The sequence below is a fragment of the Triturus cristatus genome, chromosome 5_2 (assembly GCF_964204655.1).
Source record: "Triturus cristatus chromosome 5_2, aTriCri1.1, whole genome shotgun sequence".
Lineage (NCBI taxonomy): Eukaryota > Metazoa > Chordata > Amphibia > Caudata > Salamandridae > Triturus > Triturus cristatus.
In genome coordinates this window covers 222,303,837-222,320,864 of record NC_140588.1, presented here as the reverse complement: position 1 = coordinate 222,320,864, position 17,028 = coordinate 222,303,837, and the positions used below count along the sequence as shown (strand labels likewise).

Genomic DNA, 17,028 nt, shown 5'->3' with positions numbered 1-17,028 from the left:
GATTCCTAAAAGTTACTTTTCTGTAATAGAAAAAAATCCAACATCACCATTTAATTAGATTTTTGGTAAGTATTAAAAATACTTGTTTGATTCTTTTTCTAGCTCATGCCATTCGCGAGATATAGTATTAGTATTTAATATTTCATCCCAGTGTTTCCTATGGAACAGCCAGCCTTGCTACAGTGAAAATAACCTTGAGGTGCTAGTCACTGTAAGGACATTTAACATAAACTTTTGCATATCCTACTTTCAAATGCTATGCTCACTGCCTGATCATAGAGTGATCCTGCCTCCTGCTGTGGACCCTAGAAGACAGGTGTGATGCTACAGTGAATGCACCTGCAGCTAGTCATCCGTGCAACCTATAGTGTGCAGAGAAGGTCATTGATGGCCGACTTGTCACCCGGTTCACTGGAAGCCAGCAAATCATCACATTGTTATCTAATGTAAGAGGTGAGCTAGCCCTGACTTCAGAAGGTTGTCTTCTCAAGGAGACCTTCCTTCTAATACATCGAGCCCTCTCTATGAAAGCAGTTTAACTGGCCCATGATGGAGCGTAAGAGATTGTTAAAACAAAAATCTGGCTCCAAGGCAAAGTCTGGCTCCCTGGATTAGATGAGATGGTAGAATGCACCTTGACAGCATGTCCTCACTGTGTTTGATTCTCCAGCCCCTGAAATGACAGACTATATCCCTTCACACCTTGTAGGTGAGAGCAAGTGCAGATATATATAGTTTACCTGATGAACACTATGTGCTTGTAATAATCGATTATTCACGGTATCCACAATAAGAGATTGTAAATTCCATAACTGCCAAAGAGCTAAGCCTGAAACTAGAAGCCATCGCCACCCAAGCCGGGATAAAGAAACTAAGAACATACAACGGGTCTCCCTTTTCAGAGTCAAGATTTCGCAGAGTAACTAATGTCTTTTGCTGCAAACACCTTAGAATTACACCAAGGGGGCTGCAGGCTCATGTAGAAGGCAAACGATATTTGAGGTCCAGCACCAAGCCCATCAGGGCAGAATGTAAAGTGGGCCATAAGCTTCCTTCCCTCAGAGGCAATAGGCAGGCTCCTCATGCCACCACTGGACAAGCGCCTAGACAAGTGTGCCTGGAACTCATTAGTGACATACTCCCTCATCCTCACTCATAGACCCCTGATCCCCTTATGAAGAAATGACTAGGGCACACTGGAAAGGGGTAAATGAACAATAGAGAACTTAATGTCGTCGAATCAAAGACAGATAAATGTTGACTCCTGCTTCCGATATCTCTTAGGGAGGTAATTGGTGTACAGGGTACTACAGTGGCTGCCAGGAGAGGGGAAGAAGTTGTATGGAAGAACATTTACATCTTCAAAAAGTTTAAAGGTACCAGAGAAAGGTCTTTGTTTTTGTTCTGTGTCGGCTGAGGTCTTCCAGCCTGTAGAGGGAGCCGCGCCGGCTGTGCTGTTCCAGCCGCCTACTCTTGCACTTGGCTCGCTTTCCTTGTCTGACTTTTGCTCGTTGCACAGTCTGCATCCAGGCAGCGGCGGTGGATCATTGTGGGAGACCGGAGGTCCCTCCCTGTGCTCTCGGCAGGGGCTGTCGTGAGCGGGGCCGCCGCATGTGGCCATGGACTCTCGGGCCGGGCTGCAGCGGAGGGGAGCCGGGGGCAGCGCTGGGGGCTCTCCGGCTCCGGGCAGCGGGCAGGCCCGCAGGGCACGAAAGCAGCCGCCCCGACCGGCCGACTTCAAGCTGCAGGCCATCATCATCGGCTCCCGCGGGGTGGGCAAGACCAGCCTGATGGAGCGCTTCACCGACGACACCTTCTGCGAGGCCTGCAAGTCCACCGTGGGTAAGAGCCGCTCCCAGCCCCGCTCGGCGCAGCCCGAGACCGTTATCTGACGAGGAAATAAATGCCTGTCCGACCGGCCTTCCCACTGCCGGGCATTAATAGGGGTAGGGTTTGGAATCTTGCTGGGCATTGTGTTTCTTAAGAACTCTTTTCAGATGAGGCTTTTTTGCATTTAGTCTTATATCCCCACGTCTCGTGCATGCGTAAGTACCTCATCTAGTCTTGTTTTTACGTCAGTTTGGACCTTGTAGTTTTGTCTTTCAGACTTAACTAACAGGATACAAATCGGACCGCAGGGCTTGGTGACCTGCCCACGCCTGACATGGCACACCCTAGTTCTCTGATCATTGCACTATCTGCTAACTTTCTCACGACCTAATTAATCACTTCTTCCGGTCCTTCCACTGAATTATAATTTCCCATACGGAAGCGGTACCAGAGCCCTCCCTTCGAGACAGGGCTGACTGCGCTGAATCAAGTCATTACAATTTTGCTACGAGAAAGTCATATTTTTCCAGTACTCGAGTGGGCACGCCTACCTACGAAAATATAAACGTAATTATTGTTAATTAACAGGCAACTTAATTTGTGGGCTCCCTCTGAACTCTCTACTTATATTGCAACTCTGTTTTAATAAAAGTTAGCCCCTGGTTTGTGCATGTGTAGCTCACGCATGACCGTTTCATGCGTGTTCTGCTGTCAAGCCTCAAAGACTTCAGCTGTCCTTATTTTTGTGAAACGATGGCAAAAAGTATACACGACTTTTATGTCATATAACAAGCTGTACAAGCGTTCATGTAATGAAACCGAACAGAACCTGGGATGCTTAGCTGGAGGAGAGATTTTTAGTGTTCTGGACAGACTAAATAATGCGTGTGTATTTGGTAAGTGAAATGCATTTTCGTTCGTTTTATTTTCAATTAAGTTTACCAGAAATTATTAAATTGTTTTGGGTACAATGCTTCTCAACCAGTTGTGAAATGTTTACAAACAGAACTTGCGTAATACGAGATGGAGCGTCATCGTTTTGCTGACCGCACATGAGACAAAAATAGACATTGCAATGTTGTGGTGCTAAATTGATATAGACAGATGAAACTTTTATGTGCGGGGCACGCCGTTTATTGCAACACTAAGCGCTTCACGCGTGTAAGTGTTGTATTCAACTAAACTGCAAGTAAATTCAATGACGCTATTTCCGAAAAACAGTAAATACTAAATAAGATATTGAAATGTTTGTCATGGGTTAATATTATAGGTACTGGTGAACCAATTCTGACTTTCGGCACAGCACAACAAGTTGGGTTACACAGTTGGCCGCATGATCTACAAGCAAAGATGTTCATTAAAACATTCATGCCCTTTTGACTGGACAAAAGAACATTCAGTTATGTTCTAAAAATAGCACATACTCACAATTCCTTGTGATTGTGTGTTGTGGAGATTTGTAATGGTGCACACTGTGAAGTTGTCTGAGTACACCCTCATGAGCTATGTGCTAATGTAGAGTATAGACTAGAGATTGGATTTGTCTGTCAATTACGTTCGGATTTTTATGTCTGTTTAGGTCATGTCCGGGAGCCAATCAGATGGTTCAAACTCGGCTCCCCCAGTCTAGTTGGTTAGAAGGGTGGACAATCAAATTACTGAAAGTGAGAAATGCTATAGTACAGTATGCCCACAACTCGTGTGCATGTCGATAATCATGGGAATGCTGTAGGATCCTGCCTGATGTTCATTTTTAGGTCGAGCCTGGGCAGCGCATGCGCTGCTGCGAGGCATGCAGTATTGGAGTATGGCTTTGAAGCCCCGCCCATATTTGTCATTGGCTTGTGTCATTGTCCTTCCTAAACGCTGGCTTGCGAATTGTTATGAGGTTTGTTAATCCCTCCTTGGTACCGCCTTGTATGCATTTGTAACCTCCCATGGCGACTGGCCCTTTTACTTCTGTTGCGACACAGTATGTCTCATTCAGTCTGTAAGCACTCTTTTCTTTAATGGGTTTCTCCTACTGCAGTCACAACATGCACGCTTTCACTTTCAAGCAGCCCCAGACAATGGCGTCTGCTTCTTTGAAATGAAATATGTCTAGGTTTTATAAGAGTTTGAGCTATTGCCATTGTAAATGACAATAGCTCAAACTCTCATAAACGTAAGACCTATTGCATTGTGAATGCTTGTTTATCTATTCTGTGGTAAGCAGAAGCAGTTTGATCTCCACATTTGTTCCTGCTTACTTTGGTAGGAAAACATGATAACCCCTACTAACAAAATAATACACTATGAAAAAAAACTCCCAGCTTTTACTCTAACCTCGTATCCAGAGCTGGCCTTTGGTCAGAGAGCCTTCTGGCGAAGCTAAATTTGGTTCCCTCATCCACTCCTCTCTAATTGTCTGTGTATTTTAAATTTGGGAGGAGTAAAAGGAAGGTGAGGGGAGCAAGATTAAGGAACACAAAAGAAAAACTAAATGCAGACAAGGGCACCAGCTGCCTTTAAAAAGAGTTTAAATGCACTTTTATTTGGACCCAAGTTGTGGGGGTCCTCTCTGGAGTTTGGCACCCTGGGTGTGGGCCCACCTCGCCCTCCTCATATCCCATCATTTTGCTTCTTGGGTGTAAAAATATAAAATAATTTTAAAAAAGAGCACCACCACTGTTACAATGATATGCTGATTCTTTCAAACTTTTTGCTTACTTTTCTAACAAAACTGCAGCCTTATTGGGAATTATCAGCGTTGTCAATTAAAAATGAACACATCCTGTTCCTTCACAGGTAGACAACACTTAATGTACAAATAAAATATTGTTTCTTGTTTTTTTCCCCGGCACAAAAAATACAAGAGGCTTGAGTTATAGATGGAATTGAATATTCACATTTTTGTTTTTAAAGGCTATATTAAATCTGTGAAGCAAAAACAAGGAGATGATAGATGGAGAGCTGAAATTTTTCAGACACTCACCCCAGTCACAGACCTGGGTTGAATCCATCATCGTTCTTTAGCTCTCGTCGCCACCTCAGTTCAAGCTCAGCAATTTGCAAATCAGTCTTGACCCAGTTCCTCATGGGAACAGTCCAGCCCGAACTGCTAACCAAGGCCTTACCTGGACCAGAAACAAGCATCCTGGGACAAATGATGGATTCAGCCCAGATCTGTGACTGGGGGTGAGTGTCTGAAAAGTTTCAGCGGTCCCAGGATGCTTGTTTCCTGTCCAGGGAAGACCTGCCTTGGCACATTGGTCTGGACTGTTGCCAGGAGGAACAGGGTCAAGACTGATTAGCATATGGCTGCGCCATATGCAAGTGGCTAAAAAACGATGATGGATTCAACCCAGATCTGTGACTGGGGGTGAGTGTCTGAAAGGTTTCAGCCCTCTGTTCATCATCTCCTTGTGTTTGCTTTGTTCGCCCTATGTTGGCAGGGACCGCCCAGATGTGGGTCTGTTGCTCACTTTGCCACTGGATTCAAGGTAGCCTTGCTGATGAGGAGTGTTGTTCTGAAACCGGTTCTAGGATGCTTGTTTCTGGCCCAGGGAAGACCTGGCTTTGCAGTATGGGCTGGACTGTTCCATGAGGCACAGGGTCAAGACTGATTTGCATATGGCTGGGTCTGAACATGGTTGGCGAGGTGAGCTAAAGAACGACGATGGATTCAACCCAGATCTGTGACTGGGGGTGAGTGTCTGAAAAGTTTCAGCGGTACGTCCATTATCTCCTTGTCCTTGGTATATTATATCTGTACCATTGGTTTATTTCTGCATCTAAGAAATAAGTCTCACTGAGGAACTAGAAATAAACATAGCCATTTTTACTTATGGATACAGAAAAAAACTGTAATATGGAGGAAAATTAATAACTCAGGAAAAACGACTTGCAGTTATACACAGGCACCAATTACAAACCAAGCAGAAGAGCAGTTTCTTGCCTTCCCAAACATGCAGACCCTATGTAGTAGGATGTAGATTGTTTTACTAATAGCTTCAGAACTGAATGCTTGATCTAAGAGTCCATCCAAAAATCCAAGCATCTGGACTCATTAGGATACCCTTCTCAGTTTTACCAGATAATCCAGAGAGGAGTTCCTAACTTGCTGTCTTTATAATGCCATCTCTTTTCCACTCTGCCAGGTAAACATTGACAATTAGGTGCATACACTCATCACAATTAAACGTGTATTTCTGCCCGTCTCTACTAAGTCTTTAGACATATCTGATCCTAAGCAGTAAACGCGTTTGAGATACAATACAGGGCAGGTTTCAAATCTCTTTACTTGTCTTTGAGAAGGTAGGTTTTTGCTGTGTTCAGCCTTGATTCATCTTGTGGTGTTCCCTGCTCCAACCTTGATGTTGACGATGAGCTCTCGGGTGTTGTAGTTGTTGTGCTGCTTTCCCTGCTGTTTCCTCTGACTTTTCACAGTGGGCATTGTAGAGCGAGATCCTAAACTGTGATTTTGGGATTTATTCTTTGCTAGCAATAACGAGTAGATGCCCCGCGTGAATATTCTGAGCAACAGTTAGTTGATGGTGACTGTGTCATAACTTCTGATCTATCTATGTAATTAGCAGTCACAGCTTGGCCACTTAAGCCTCGCGGTTGCGGTACTCTAAATTTTCTAGACCCAGCTGAGTCTGTAGCGTCTTTTGCTGAGGTGTGGGAATTTGGCCGCCTTTGTTCTGCCTATCCTAACTTTGGAGCCTTTACAGTTGCTTAAGGTATCACTGCCCACAATAACCAGGATCTGGTCTGCGGTGTCAGGTCTGCACTTAGTTTTGAAGGAGATGTGCTGGTTTGCTGGAAAAGTCCCAAGCACAGAACAGGCGCCACTCTGCTAATGAAGAGACATTTATTAGTGAGCATGCAAGTCCTTCATGAGGGAAAACAGGTTTGAAGATGTGGGTGCGAAAACATAGACTTAAGTCGATTTTCTGACTGCCTTCTCTCACCCGCCCATTGACTCCTGAGAGCTTGGGAAAACACAGGAGCTCATTGGCTGCTGAAATGTTTGGAAACATTGTCGAGTCACCTCAGTTGCCAGGAGGTCTCATTCCTAATGTTGACAACATTTTAGAAATGTGACTGTATACGATTGAACATTAAGATGTTATTTGTAGAATGACACATTTCACATGCACCCTTTTTGAATTTTAAGTTTTAGAAAGAAAAGCAAAAATGGGTGCTTTTATCCCATCGACAGCAAAGGAAAATTGTGCTCCATTATATCCATAATATGTAATATTGCAGGGACTCCTTAAGTACTTTAAGAGCAGTCTTCTTCAAAACAGACACACCACCTGCACTCATAGTTTGGATCCTAAGAGGAAATGGAACCATGCATATTTCCCTTTTTTAGGCCCTTATTATGAGTTAGCCTCTGTCAGATGTGATAATTATTGCGCCAGAAAAATACTAAGCACCTTACTGTCTGCTTTTTTTTTATCAGCTGTGTTGAAAAATCGCCTATCGGAGGTTTCTGGAATATCATGCAGATTTTGGTGCTTGCCACACCTAAACCCGCCTTTTCCCCATGATAATTTTCCCCATGATCAATATCCACAGCTTTGACCTGTTGATATTTATTTATTTCAAAACTCACCATTTCGATATGAGTGGTAGCAGCAGTTGGTGCAGATTATCCGAATTTGCCTGCCAACTCGTAATGAGAGCCGTAGTCTGTTTCCACTCTTTCCATCCTTTTCCCTAAGAAATTTCAGGTCTCTGCTCTTCCATCTAGTGAAGACAACAGACAACTCAGTTTAACAAGCATTTACAATGCAATGGTCTCGGCATTGGTAAAGTTAGAGCTATTGGCATTGCTCATGACATTATTTTTGTTTATGTTTTTGTGTTTAAAACATTTAAAGAAACGGCATTGTCATGAGCAATGCCAATAGCTCTAACTTTACCAATGCCGAGACCATTGCATTGTAAATAGCTCTGTGCATTTAGGTGTTGCTCCCATAGATGATAGGTAGAGGTGCATATTAGATTAACAATTTTGGCAAGGTTTTTAAAGAAGGATGTGGTGCGTTAAGGTGCGTGTTATATAACACTTCGTGCATTAAATGAGGTTGTGGCTGTAACAGTAAGGTGCGCCGGTGAGAGTGGGGTAGTTTAGTGAAGTATTGTGGAGTTTTCTGTCAGTCTCTTATCCAGCAGGCCTTCTCCTCCTCCACCCCTAACGGACAGACAGAGTGAAGGAATGTGGCATTTACAAGATGTAGAGTTGGCAGCATGGCAAGGTCATCGTGGTCGATCCAAGTTTCAGTTTTGGCAGTGAAGGTAAGTTTTAGAGGGGTTAGTATTAAAAAGGTTTTTATTACAGAACCATCTAGCATTCCATAGGCTGAGCAAAATGGCGCTGGAATTGGCAGCGAGGCTGTAAGCATAAAGTACAGGCTCTCAGTTCACAAAGGTGGTGTGGGGCAAACTTCTCACACGATGGCCACATACATGGTGTAGGTCACAAATCACAGGTGGTGCAGGGAACCAATCGGTCAGTTCTTTAGAGGAGTGCAAGGCAAAATTAGAAGGGTTTGGGGCACCAATCTTTCGAATGCGTGAAGGCCACATGGTTAAGACGATATCAAGTGGGGTGCATTCCAACGATCAACTGGGATACATGAGGGGTATAGGTTACTGGCAACATTCATAAAAGAGGACAGGCTCATATCACCAATCACTCAGATTCCTGGGATCGATTTATGAATGAATGCGTTTTGAATTATGTGAAACACAAATATATTTTCCGGATTAGAAGCGTTCCAAGCAATGAGTACCTTCTGTAATGACTGGTGAAAATAAAATTTTCGGTATTGGATGTTCAAAGATCGGATGAAATACACCTCCATTTACAAGGCAATGTTCATGAAATACAAGCAGAGAAGACGCTCAGTGTCATAGTACTGAGGCACACAAACCTTAAACATGGCATTCAAATTGACACAAAGCTGAGCTGAGCGTGGCCCTCTGAAGCACTGCTAGTATCGGTGAACCACGTACACCGGTTTCATAAACGAGCAGACGTTGCTGCAGGAGATTAGGGCCCAGGCAATCTTCATGTAACCGGAAACCATCGGCGCACTTCGAGATAACAATTTCAAGCGGTGCCGCGGTGCCATGCGAGCCATGAATGGAGCCGGGCTGGTGCGCAGCGGTGACATAAGTGGCGGCAACACAAACCCCATCTCTCAAAGAGCATGGTGAATGAGGCCATCGTTTCTTCCTGTGTAATTAATGGAAGCATGCTAACAAAGCGCCATTGTGCTGAGGTGACAAGTGACCGAGGAGCGGTGTAAGTGGAGTGCAAACAGCCTTTCATTTACAATGCCATGCACTATGCCAGGAGGCAGGGTGGTGAGGTGGGGGCCGCGGGGGCTGGCCACCCCCGCAGAGGCTAGTGACTCATTTACTAATTAACTTGTTCATGAAAATACCACGTTCTGTCGCCGGTGACGTGTCCGGATGGTGACTGGCTGCCACCATTGTCTTGAAAACACTGGGCGCGAGGCGGGTGCGGGAGGGGGCTCAGGTGCACGCGAGGATATTGACATTGATTACTTGTTTTATGGCTCTCTCTACCGCCCGTATGTCTGTCCCTCCACTCTTCATGAAGTACGGATGGGATCGACTGTAGGGCTGGGGATCCCGTGCTCGCGCTGGTATGCAGGGAATATGTCGTAGGGGTTGGGGGTCCCGTCACAAGTTGTCTTGTCTCTTTGGAATGTGCAGGGCCGGGGGTCCTGGGCGAGAATTGCAGGGGTCACGTGGTCCCAATCCGTCTATGTGTAAGGAGAGGCTCCACGTCATGATGGCGAGATTGTATGGGGCGGGGGTCCTCGATTTACTGGTGGGTATGCGCAGGGCTGCCATGTCCCAGGCTTTTTCGGCTCAGGGAAATATGAGAAGGTCAAGGGACCGGAGGCCTCGGTCGAGTCCAGGGGGAGGTGTTGTGCAGGGGGTCGTGGGCTCTTTCAGCGTAAGGAAACGAACGGATGGGCTGGGAACTGGTCTCGGGCCGATGGCCACGGATGAGGAAACGAAGGGGCGGCAACTTCCCAGAGTCCCCTTCCCGTGTTGCTGATCAGGCTAATTAATGTTTTACTGTTTAAGAAACTGGCTAATGAATATTGGCTTTTCACAAACCTGTTAACAATTTCGTTAATTGATTTTTTGGGTTGGCTTTTCAGAATTCCTCCCCTCTAAACGGCAACAGATTGATTTGATTTTCAGGCAAATAGATTTACAAAGAATGCTGGTTTAAAAACTGAATGATTGCCACAAAAGAAGTACTTTGTATAATTAAGAACAAGCAAGCATTTGAAAACGCAAGTAGAAGGATGCCACCTCAAAATGTGAAGATATACTTCAGGCCTGCAAATTCAGTCATTCTTCGGATTGCAAAAGATTCCTTACCTGATGGCAACGCCGGGACACCACCGCCTTTCTCCGAGGCAGAGAAGAACTGCCTCGGAGAAACGCAGCCTCGGTTTCGGATTCGGGGGCGTGTTTCTTTTTCTCTCCTCTTGCCATTGGCTGGAGGAGAGAAAAACACGCCCTGCGAAAAGCAACGAAAAAACACGCCCCCCGATCCGAAAAGGACGGGGCTTCAACGGAGTGACTGGACCTCTTCTCCAGTGGCTGGCCAGCATTTAAGAGGCCAGCCAATGGAGAACAGGAGAGAAGAGGGGCGGGTGCAAGCCCCTCTTCTCAAAGTCACTCCAACTCATTAAATCTCGGAGCGAGACTGCGCAAGCGCAGCCTTTCGCAGCCGAGACCTAAAAATTGGGATGCTGATATTTTCAGAGGGATTTTTCTTAAGAACACCATATTCTAGTTTATAATATATCTAGTCAGGTTGAAACCTCCATCTCTACATGCTGGCCTCTCTCTTCCACTAGTTGCCCCTGTTTCTTCAGTTTAACTGCTCTGTATCTGTCTGCATGTTACATAGTATTATCACCCTTCTTGTAGCCAATTTTTATTTTCCCCTCTTTCTCATCTTATGTCCATTTATATCTTATTTCCTCTGAGTTGTCTACTTACAACCCCAATGTGCTATTGCTCTCCCTGTTTCCTTTCATTCCTTGTGGTGTTGCTTGTTCCTGAACCAGTCTTCTAACCTGTAGGATTGTTTTTATTGCTGAATTTGAGGATCAAGAAAATGATGACCACGTTTTAAGCCTAGGGAAGAGTCAAGTAATTTAACATGATTTAGTCCGTAGTCTGAAAAACAAAAAAAACAGTGGTTTTCAATGCTTTAGAGGAAGGGTGTTTCACATAATTATTACTCAATAGTGTCTGTATAGTTGAACACTCCTTATGCCACTAGGTGTTAGTGTGTCTTCCCTTAGATGTTAAAGTTTCCAAGGATGACAATGCGCTTTGAGATGGTAAGTGCAGTACTGCATCCAAGAGCAGTGTTGAATGAAGTCTTTGCCTCTTTTATGGAGGGTGGCAGACATTCTCCAGATATCTCGGGGTTGCACTTCATGATGTTGGTTTTCTTTATAAAGCGCATGTCTTCCAGTTACGTAGCTCAGCAGTGGTTTTCCTTTCAGCAGCCGCGGTCCGTGCAGGTAACAGCGGTGGGGCTGTGTGGGGGGTATTTCGAGGGACGATGCTGAGGGAAAATTAATTTATTTAATTTTCCTTCAGCATCGTCCCTCGAAATCCCCCCCCCCCCCCCTCACGGCCCCACCCAGGTGGTTGTGTTTTTACCTGTGGGGCTATTTGTGGAATGACCATTGCCAAAACTGTAATTGGTGTTTGTATTGTCTGTTAGGTTTTCCCAGTGCTTGCTTTCCGAGTGGTGTGGTCATTGCGACTTGACACCAAAATCCCTATAAAAGTTATGTGTTTCAAAACTTGCTTTTGTCAACTGTATTATCGCAGGTGCAGGCCATTCGACCCACCAGTTAAACTGTATCGGCTGTGCCAGTCAGTTTGTCTGTTTCTGGTCTTGGAAGACTTTGCACTGTACAGGTTACAGTGAGACTTTTCCTAGATTTTATTGTAGTGTATGTGGGTGAGTGGTTTTATGGGTATAATGGCAGTGCTAAGAGTATTTCAGTTGGCTCAGTCTGCTGGGTTAGTGAGCTGTGTAATCCTAGAGTAAGGGTTTTAGTTTGTTTTCTAGGTCAGTGAAAGTAAGCTTAACCAGTTGTAACTTGATAAAGCCAACACTAACCTGGTAATTTACATCGCCCCTTGTTCCCTGCTCTTTTTCTCTTACTCCACCTGTGCCCCTATCTTGTATAGGGACTCCCTTCACAAGTGCATGTGTGTTTTCCTGAAATACCAGGAGTATTTCTAGTAATGCAGCAATCATCAGTTACATGGCTTATAAGCACATTACCTCCTTGAGGGCAGAATCACTTCTGCAAATATGGATTTACACAACACTAGTTTTCCATGCTGGGGATTTGGGGATATTTCCTTCTGGTTCTGACCGAAGAAAATGTGTTTGTAAGTTGAGGTTTTTCTCCTATTGTGATGTTTCATGGGGAGGGACCAACAGTTTTTTATTATTTGTTTTATTCTTATATTTGCCACATAAAGTGGCTACTCAGTGGTGTGAGTGCAGAATAGACAGAAGCCACTGACTCTCATGCAATCCCCAGTACGGCTTAAAATAATTATATGATGGCCAAGCAGTGATGTACTCCCCACAGAATAAACAGAGGCCAAGAAGTCCCAGAACCAGTTTGACTTTCTTGGTTACTCATTTGGTTTCCATTTTTGTGTCATACTGAAGGCGGGTAGAGGGTTATTTTTGTAATATTTGTGTGTATCAGAGCTCTAGCTGACATCATACAAAGCAACAAATGCTTTGAAAGATTATCATACTCAAATCTTTCTCTGGGACCCTAAAATGATTCAGTATACCCTGACCAGAATCCCACACCAAAATCCTTCAGGATTGCAATGTTCACTGCAATCCAGAATTCGCTCAGTACATCTGACAGATTCGTAATTCATTGCATCTTTCCCATCTCATTTAGGGCATTTCATTGCTTATGTTGGGTCCAGCTTTTCCACTTCCTATGGAGTCTACCACATTCTATGAAGCAGAAAAAAGTGGTTCCTTATAAATGAAACTGGCTGTACAGTCTTGTGCAACAATTCTTTGGATGTTTGCTGTAGGTTTAAATCTGCCCGCAACATCAAGCTCTTTCCCCGGATGATGATCGCAGGCTGCATCATGGATTCTTTGTGTTCTAGCGGTAAAATGCACCCCTTTGATATTTCCTCTGTGCATCTTTTGCCATGACCCACTTTCTGTTCAAATGTCATGGAAATTAAACATTTACTGCCCCGTGTGTTACCCACTAATAGTATACCTGTAAGCACCATTACCCCCTCACTCCCAATCATAAACTTCGAGAGAGTGAATGTAATACAGTCCGGGCTACCTAGGGAGTTCCACAATGGCTGATAGACGCCATAGTGTAGAATACCTGTTTTCTTTCTTTATACAGGACCATCAACCCATCTAGCCACTTAAAAGCTTCAACCTGATTTTTGTCATATGCCTTGCCTGTTTCCTGCTTTTCAAATCCCCATTGCATGTATTTAATAATTATCGCGATGTGCATGAAGCTAGCTGTTTTATTTACATGTATTAATCAGGCTTTGGTATAAATTGATAGTGTATTATATAGTCCTGCGGAATGATTTATAGAAAAACATAAAATAAGTTTGGGAAAATGTTCAAGAGAATTCACAGCTGTCTTTTCACACCTTACTTAAAAAATCACAATAATATCAGTACAACGGTATTTTAGCTGAGAAGTGTCAGCATTTCGAGGGCGCATCAAAGCCACCGTCTCTTTGAAGGTTGCGCACTGGTGGGAGCTGGTGCTATCGGTCTCCGTTCTCAGGAGCAGGACGGCATAACCAAGCCAAACACCGGCCTCAGTACTCCAAGCAAGGCTGCTGCAGACTGAGAAAACATTTGTTAACTATAAGCGAAAGATATGCATGCTAGAGGTTATCTAGTAAACTCATTGTTATTACATTTGGTACTAGCTAGGGGTTAGGAAGGGAGAGATTCTAATGACAATTGATCCCATATTGGATTTGATTTAATGATTGCCATCCAGTATGTTGTCAATTTTTATTACTTTTTCATGTATTGCATTTACCATTTTCACCATTATCTTTACACCTACAATAATTCTGATTCATATCATCTGCACAAAAACTGAACTTTAGTTTTCAACAGCCTTTGAAAAATGCATATATTGTGGATTTCTTATTTGTTTCAGTCTTTTGTGCAAAGGTGTTCCAGAGACCAATAATATATAAATATATTCTTGACACTCTCGGACAGGATTGATCATAACCGCGATACACATTTTTCTAGGTAATTCATGGGAGATGTGCGTCACAACCTGTCTTTCTAGCTCGGGCATCTCTGAGTGGCTCATGAGGTACCAGTAGCTCACCAGCTACCTGTGAGTAGCTCTCCTGTGTGCAGTCCAGACTACTAAATTAGAAGCTTTTGCTTGGTTGAATCATTATTTAATATACCAAAATTAAAAAGCATGTATTCAAGACAAAAATTTGGATTTTTTTCAGACCTCATAAGATGAAGATTGGAGAAAAATGGTTCATTTTGAAAATTAATTTAAAGATATTATTTGAGTTGGAGAGATCTATTAATCCTATTATGATTTTGGTGCCGGGGAGATTGCAGCTATGGGTGTTTTCTATCACCCATGTAGATGCATTCAACATTGATAGTTCTGTTTTACTTTATCACAGGCAACCATGCATAATGCATTGATGTGATCACTGCTGATAGTGAGCACTCCATCCAAGCCTATCATATCACTAACATCAGTAGCTTAGGTTGATTTTCGTTGAATATAAGTAGCTCTTATTACAGAATAGGTTGGAGACCCCTGTTCTAGCTCAATTTCTTAATTGGTCTAACCCTGGGATTCCCAGAGGGCCTCGAGAAGTCTATCTGTGCCATTTTATAGGTGTAGCTGTAAAAGTTGTATCACTTTCTTGCAGAGCTTAATGGTCCGAAAACGTATGTAAACACCAAATTATGAGTTGTCATGGTTGTCATTCAATCTGAGGCTTCCTAGTAGCCTCTTGTGTTCATGTTTGCTTGCAAAGCACAGTAGAAAGCCTGGAGGGCAGGCAGAGACCAACTGCCTTTCTACAAAGCTGATTCTATGCCATTTGATGACCTTTATTTTGCAATAAAAAAAACTTTTTATTAGAGCCTGCAACTTCTTTATAGCTTTCTCTCCAGTGGATAGAGAGAAATCATTAAACACAAATCTTGAATAATGTCTACTCACCGTATCCAGGTTGAAGGAAACCTGTTCCATTTCTATTTCAAGTTGTTTTTACCTGCTCTGTTACTCAAGACAAATTTTCCTACACTGGATTTTCAAGTTTATGGATACAATTAAATACTTTATTTTTTGTTTTATAAATTGGCTTCTACAGTTGCTAGTCTACATACAGTGAAAGCGTACCTACCCATTCTAATTAATTCTTACTTTAGACGTTAAATGTTCTCTGTAAAATTTGAGTTGCGAAGCTGATATGAGCAATCCTGCCTCATTCCTTGCTGACTGAAAATCTTGAGTGGGTTCCAAATTGGTTAATTCTCTCATAGACATATTAAAGTAATCCTATTTAATTGCCCCTACTAGGTTTCCTAAAAATGTCTATAAAACATTTAAAATATAGACTCGACACGGTCGGAGCCTTTCGCTGTGTCAGCAGTATGAATAGCAGAATACAGTTTAGTTACAGTTGCCAAGTCTATAGAAGCAGTAAAAGATAGCATTAAATCTGATATCTGCCTTATATGATCTGAAACCCTTCTGATGCATATGAATGGGACCTTGAATCACAGTACATAGCCAATCAATGAGCTCTCCTGTAAATATCTGATGATCACTGTTCAACATTGGCGTAAGCATGTAACTCTCGTCCTGTGAAGGGATCCTTACCAGATTTAAATATGAGATCTCTAGTTCCCTCTGACTAAGAGGTTGGACATCTGTCACCACTCTATCATTAAACATAGATGTCAGATATGGAAGTAATGTTTCCTCCAAATGTTTGTACACCTCAGATATAGGGATGACACCTTACAAAGTTTGAATTTCTTTGTTGATATCTTTACCTCCCTTTGTGTGATGTTAACTTGCAGTTTATCCCTTTGTAGCGAGTTGAATATCAGTGGATTTACCTCCTGCAGCCACCTGTCCTTCCTTAGCAAATTAAAGCACACAGGAGCACCCCAATACATCATCTGCAGCCCACTGAGCCACAATATAATGAATGATAATAACAAAAGTTTTCTTGTGTAATATTTATTTTGTTTTCTGTTCTAGCAAACAAATGCACACAATAACTCTACAGGTAACACTGGTTTCGCAGTTACACTTACCTGCTTTCTCAAGGGCCTCGTATGAATTTATGCATTTCAATTTATGGGGTTAATCATATTGATCATGAGCTAGATTAATTTATTCTATCCATGATGTCTAAATGAGAGTTTTCTTAATTTAAGTTTGGTTTTTCCCTGGCGAGAGATGATACAACTCATCCAAGTTGAATTGGTCTAAAAATATTGATTCTAGACATCACTATTCCCAATATTTGAAAAAATAAATCCATGGAGGGAGACTTCCCTTGGAGTCTCTTTTCTGTTATTGAAATTCAAACTATCGCAATTTCAGTTGGCAATAGGTCTTAGGAGTAGACTGTCCCAAATTTTCGACTTGCAGTCCACCTGTTAGAAGGCATTACAGCATCATTCATACGTGTTTCTCTCTACCAGCAACACGCTTCCCTACTGTCTTACATGATCTGGATTTCTAATTCTATTGCGCTTATGTCATTAAATGACTTATCAGTCTTCGTGTTCCAATCACTATTGTCCTAATTTTCTCCCTGATATTTAAATTCCTTGCCCTACTTGATTCCCACTTTCTTATAGTTACTATATCAGTTTTAGATTGAAACCATGTATTTATGGAGTGCAGTGATTCTGAGCTTCAACTATTGATCTTTGCTACTCTTCCTTTTTGAAATGAGATCATCGAGGAATTTATGAACGGATGTCTCTGCTGTCCATGGTAAGTGGACATTTGCTCTTTTGCTTCTGTTTCTGTGCAGATGAGAGTTTATTCTCCAAGCTTACGGTGGTGT

At 42.9% G+C, this 17,028-nt stretch overlaps 1 protein-coding gene across 1 annotated transcript in view; it reads left to right on the top strand.

The window, feature by feature from the left end:
- The first annotated feature begins 1,498 nt into the window (after window positions 1-1,498).
- Window positions 1,499-17,028, top strand: part of RAB12 (RAB12, member RAS oncogene family) — a 127,772-nt gene continuing 112,242 nt past the window's right edge. The window contains exon 1 of the mRNA XM_085607003.1: window positions 1,499-1,842. Coding sequence (XP_085463129.1) covers window positions 1,620-1,842 — 223 coding nt within the window. The 5' untranslated portion in view covers window positions 1,499-1,619. The remainder of the gene's footprint in view (window positions 1,843-17,028) is intronic.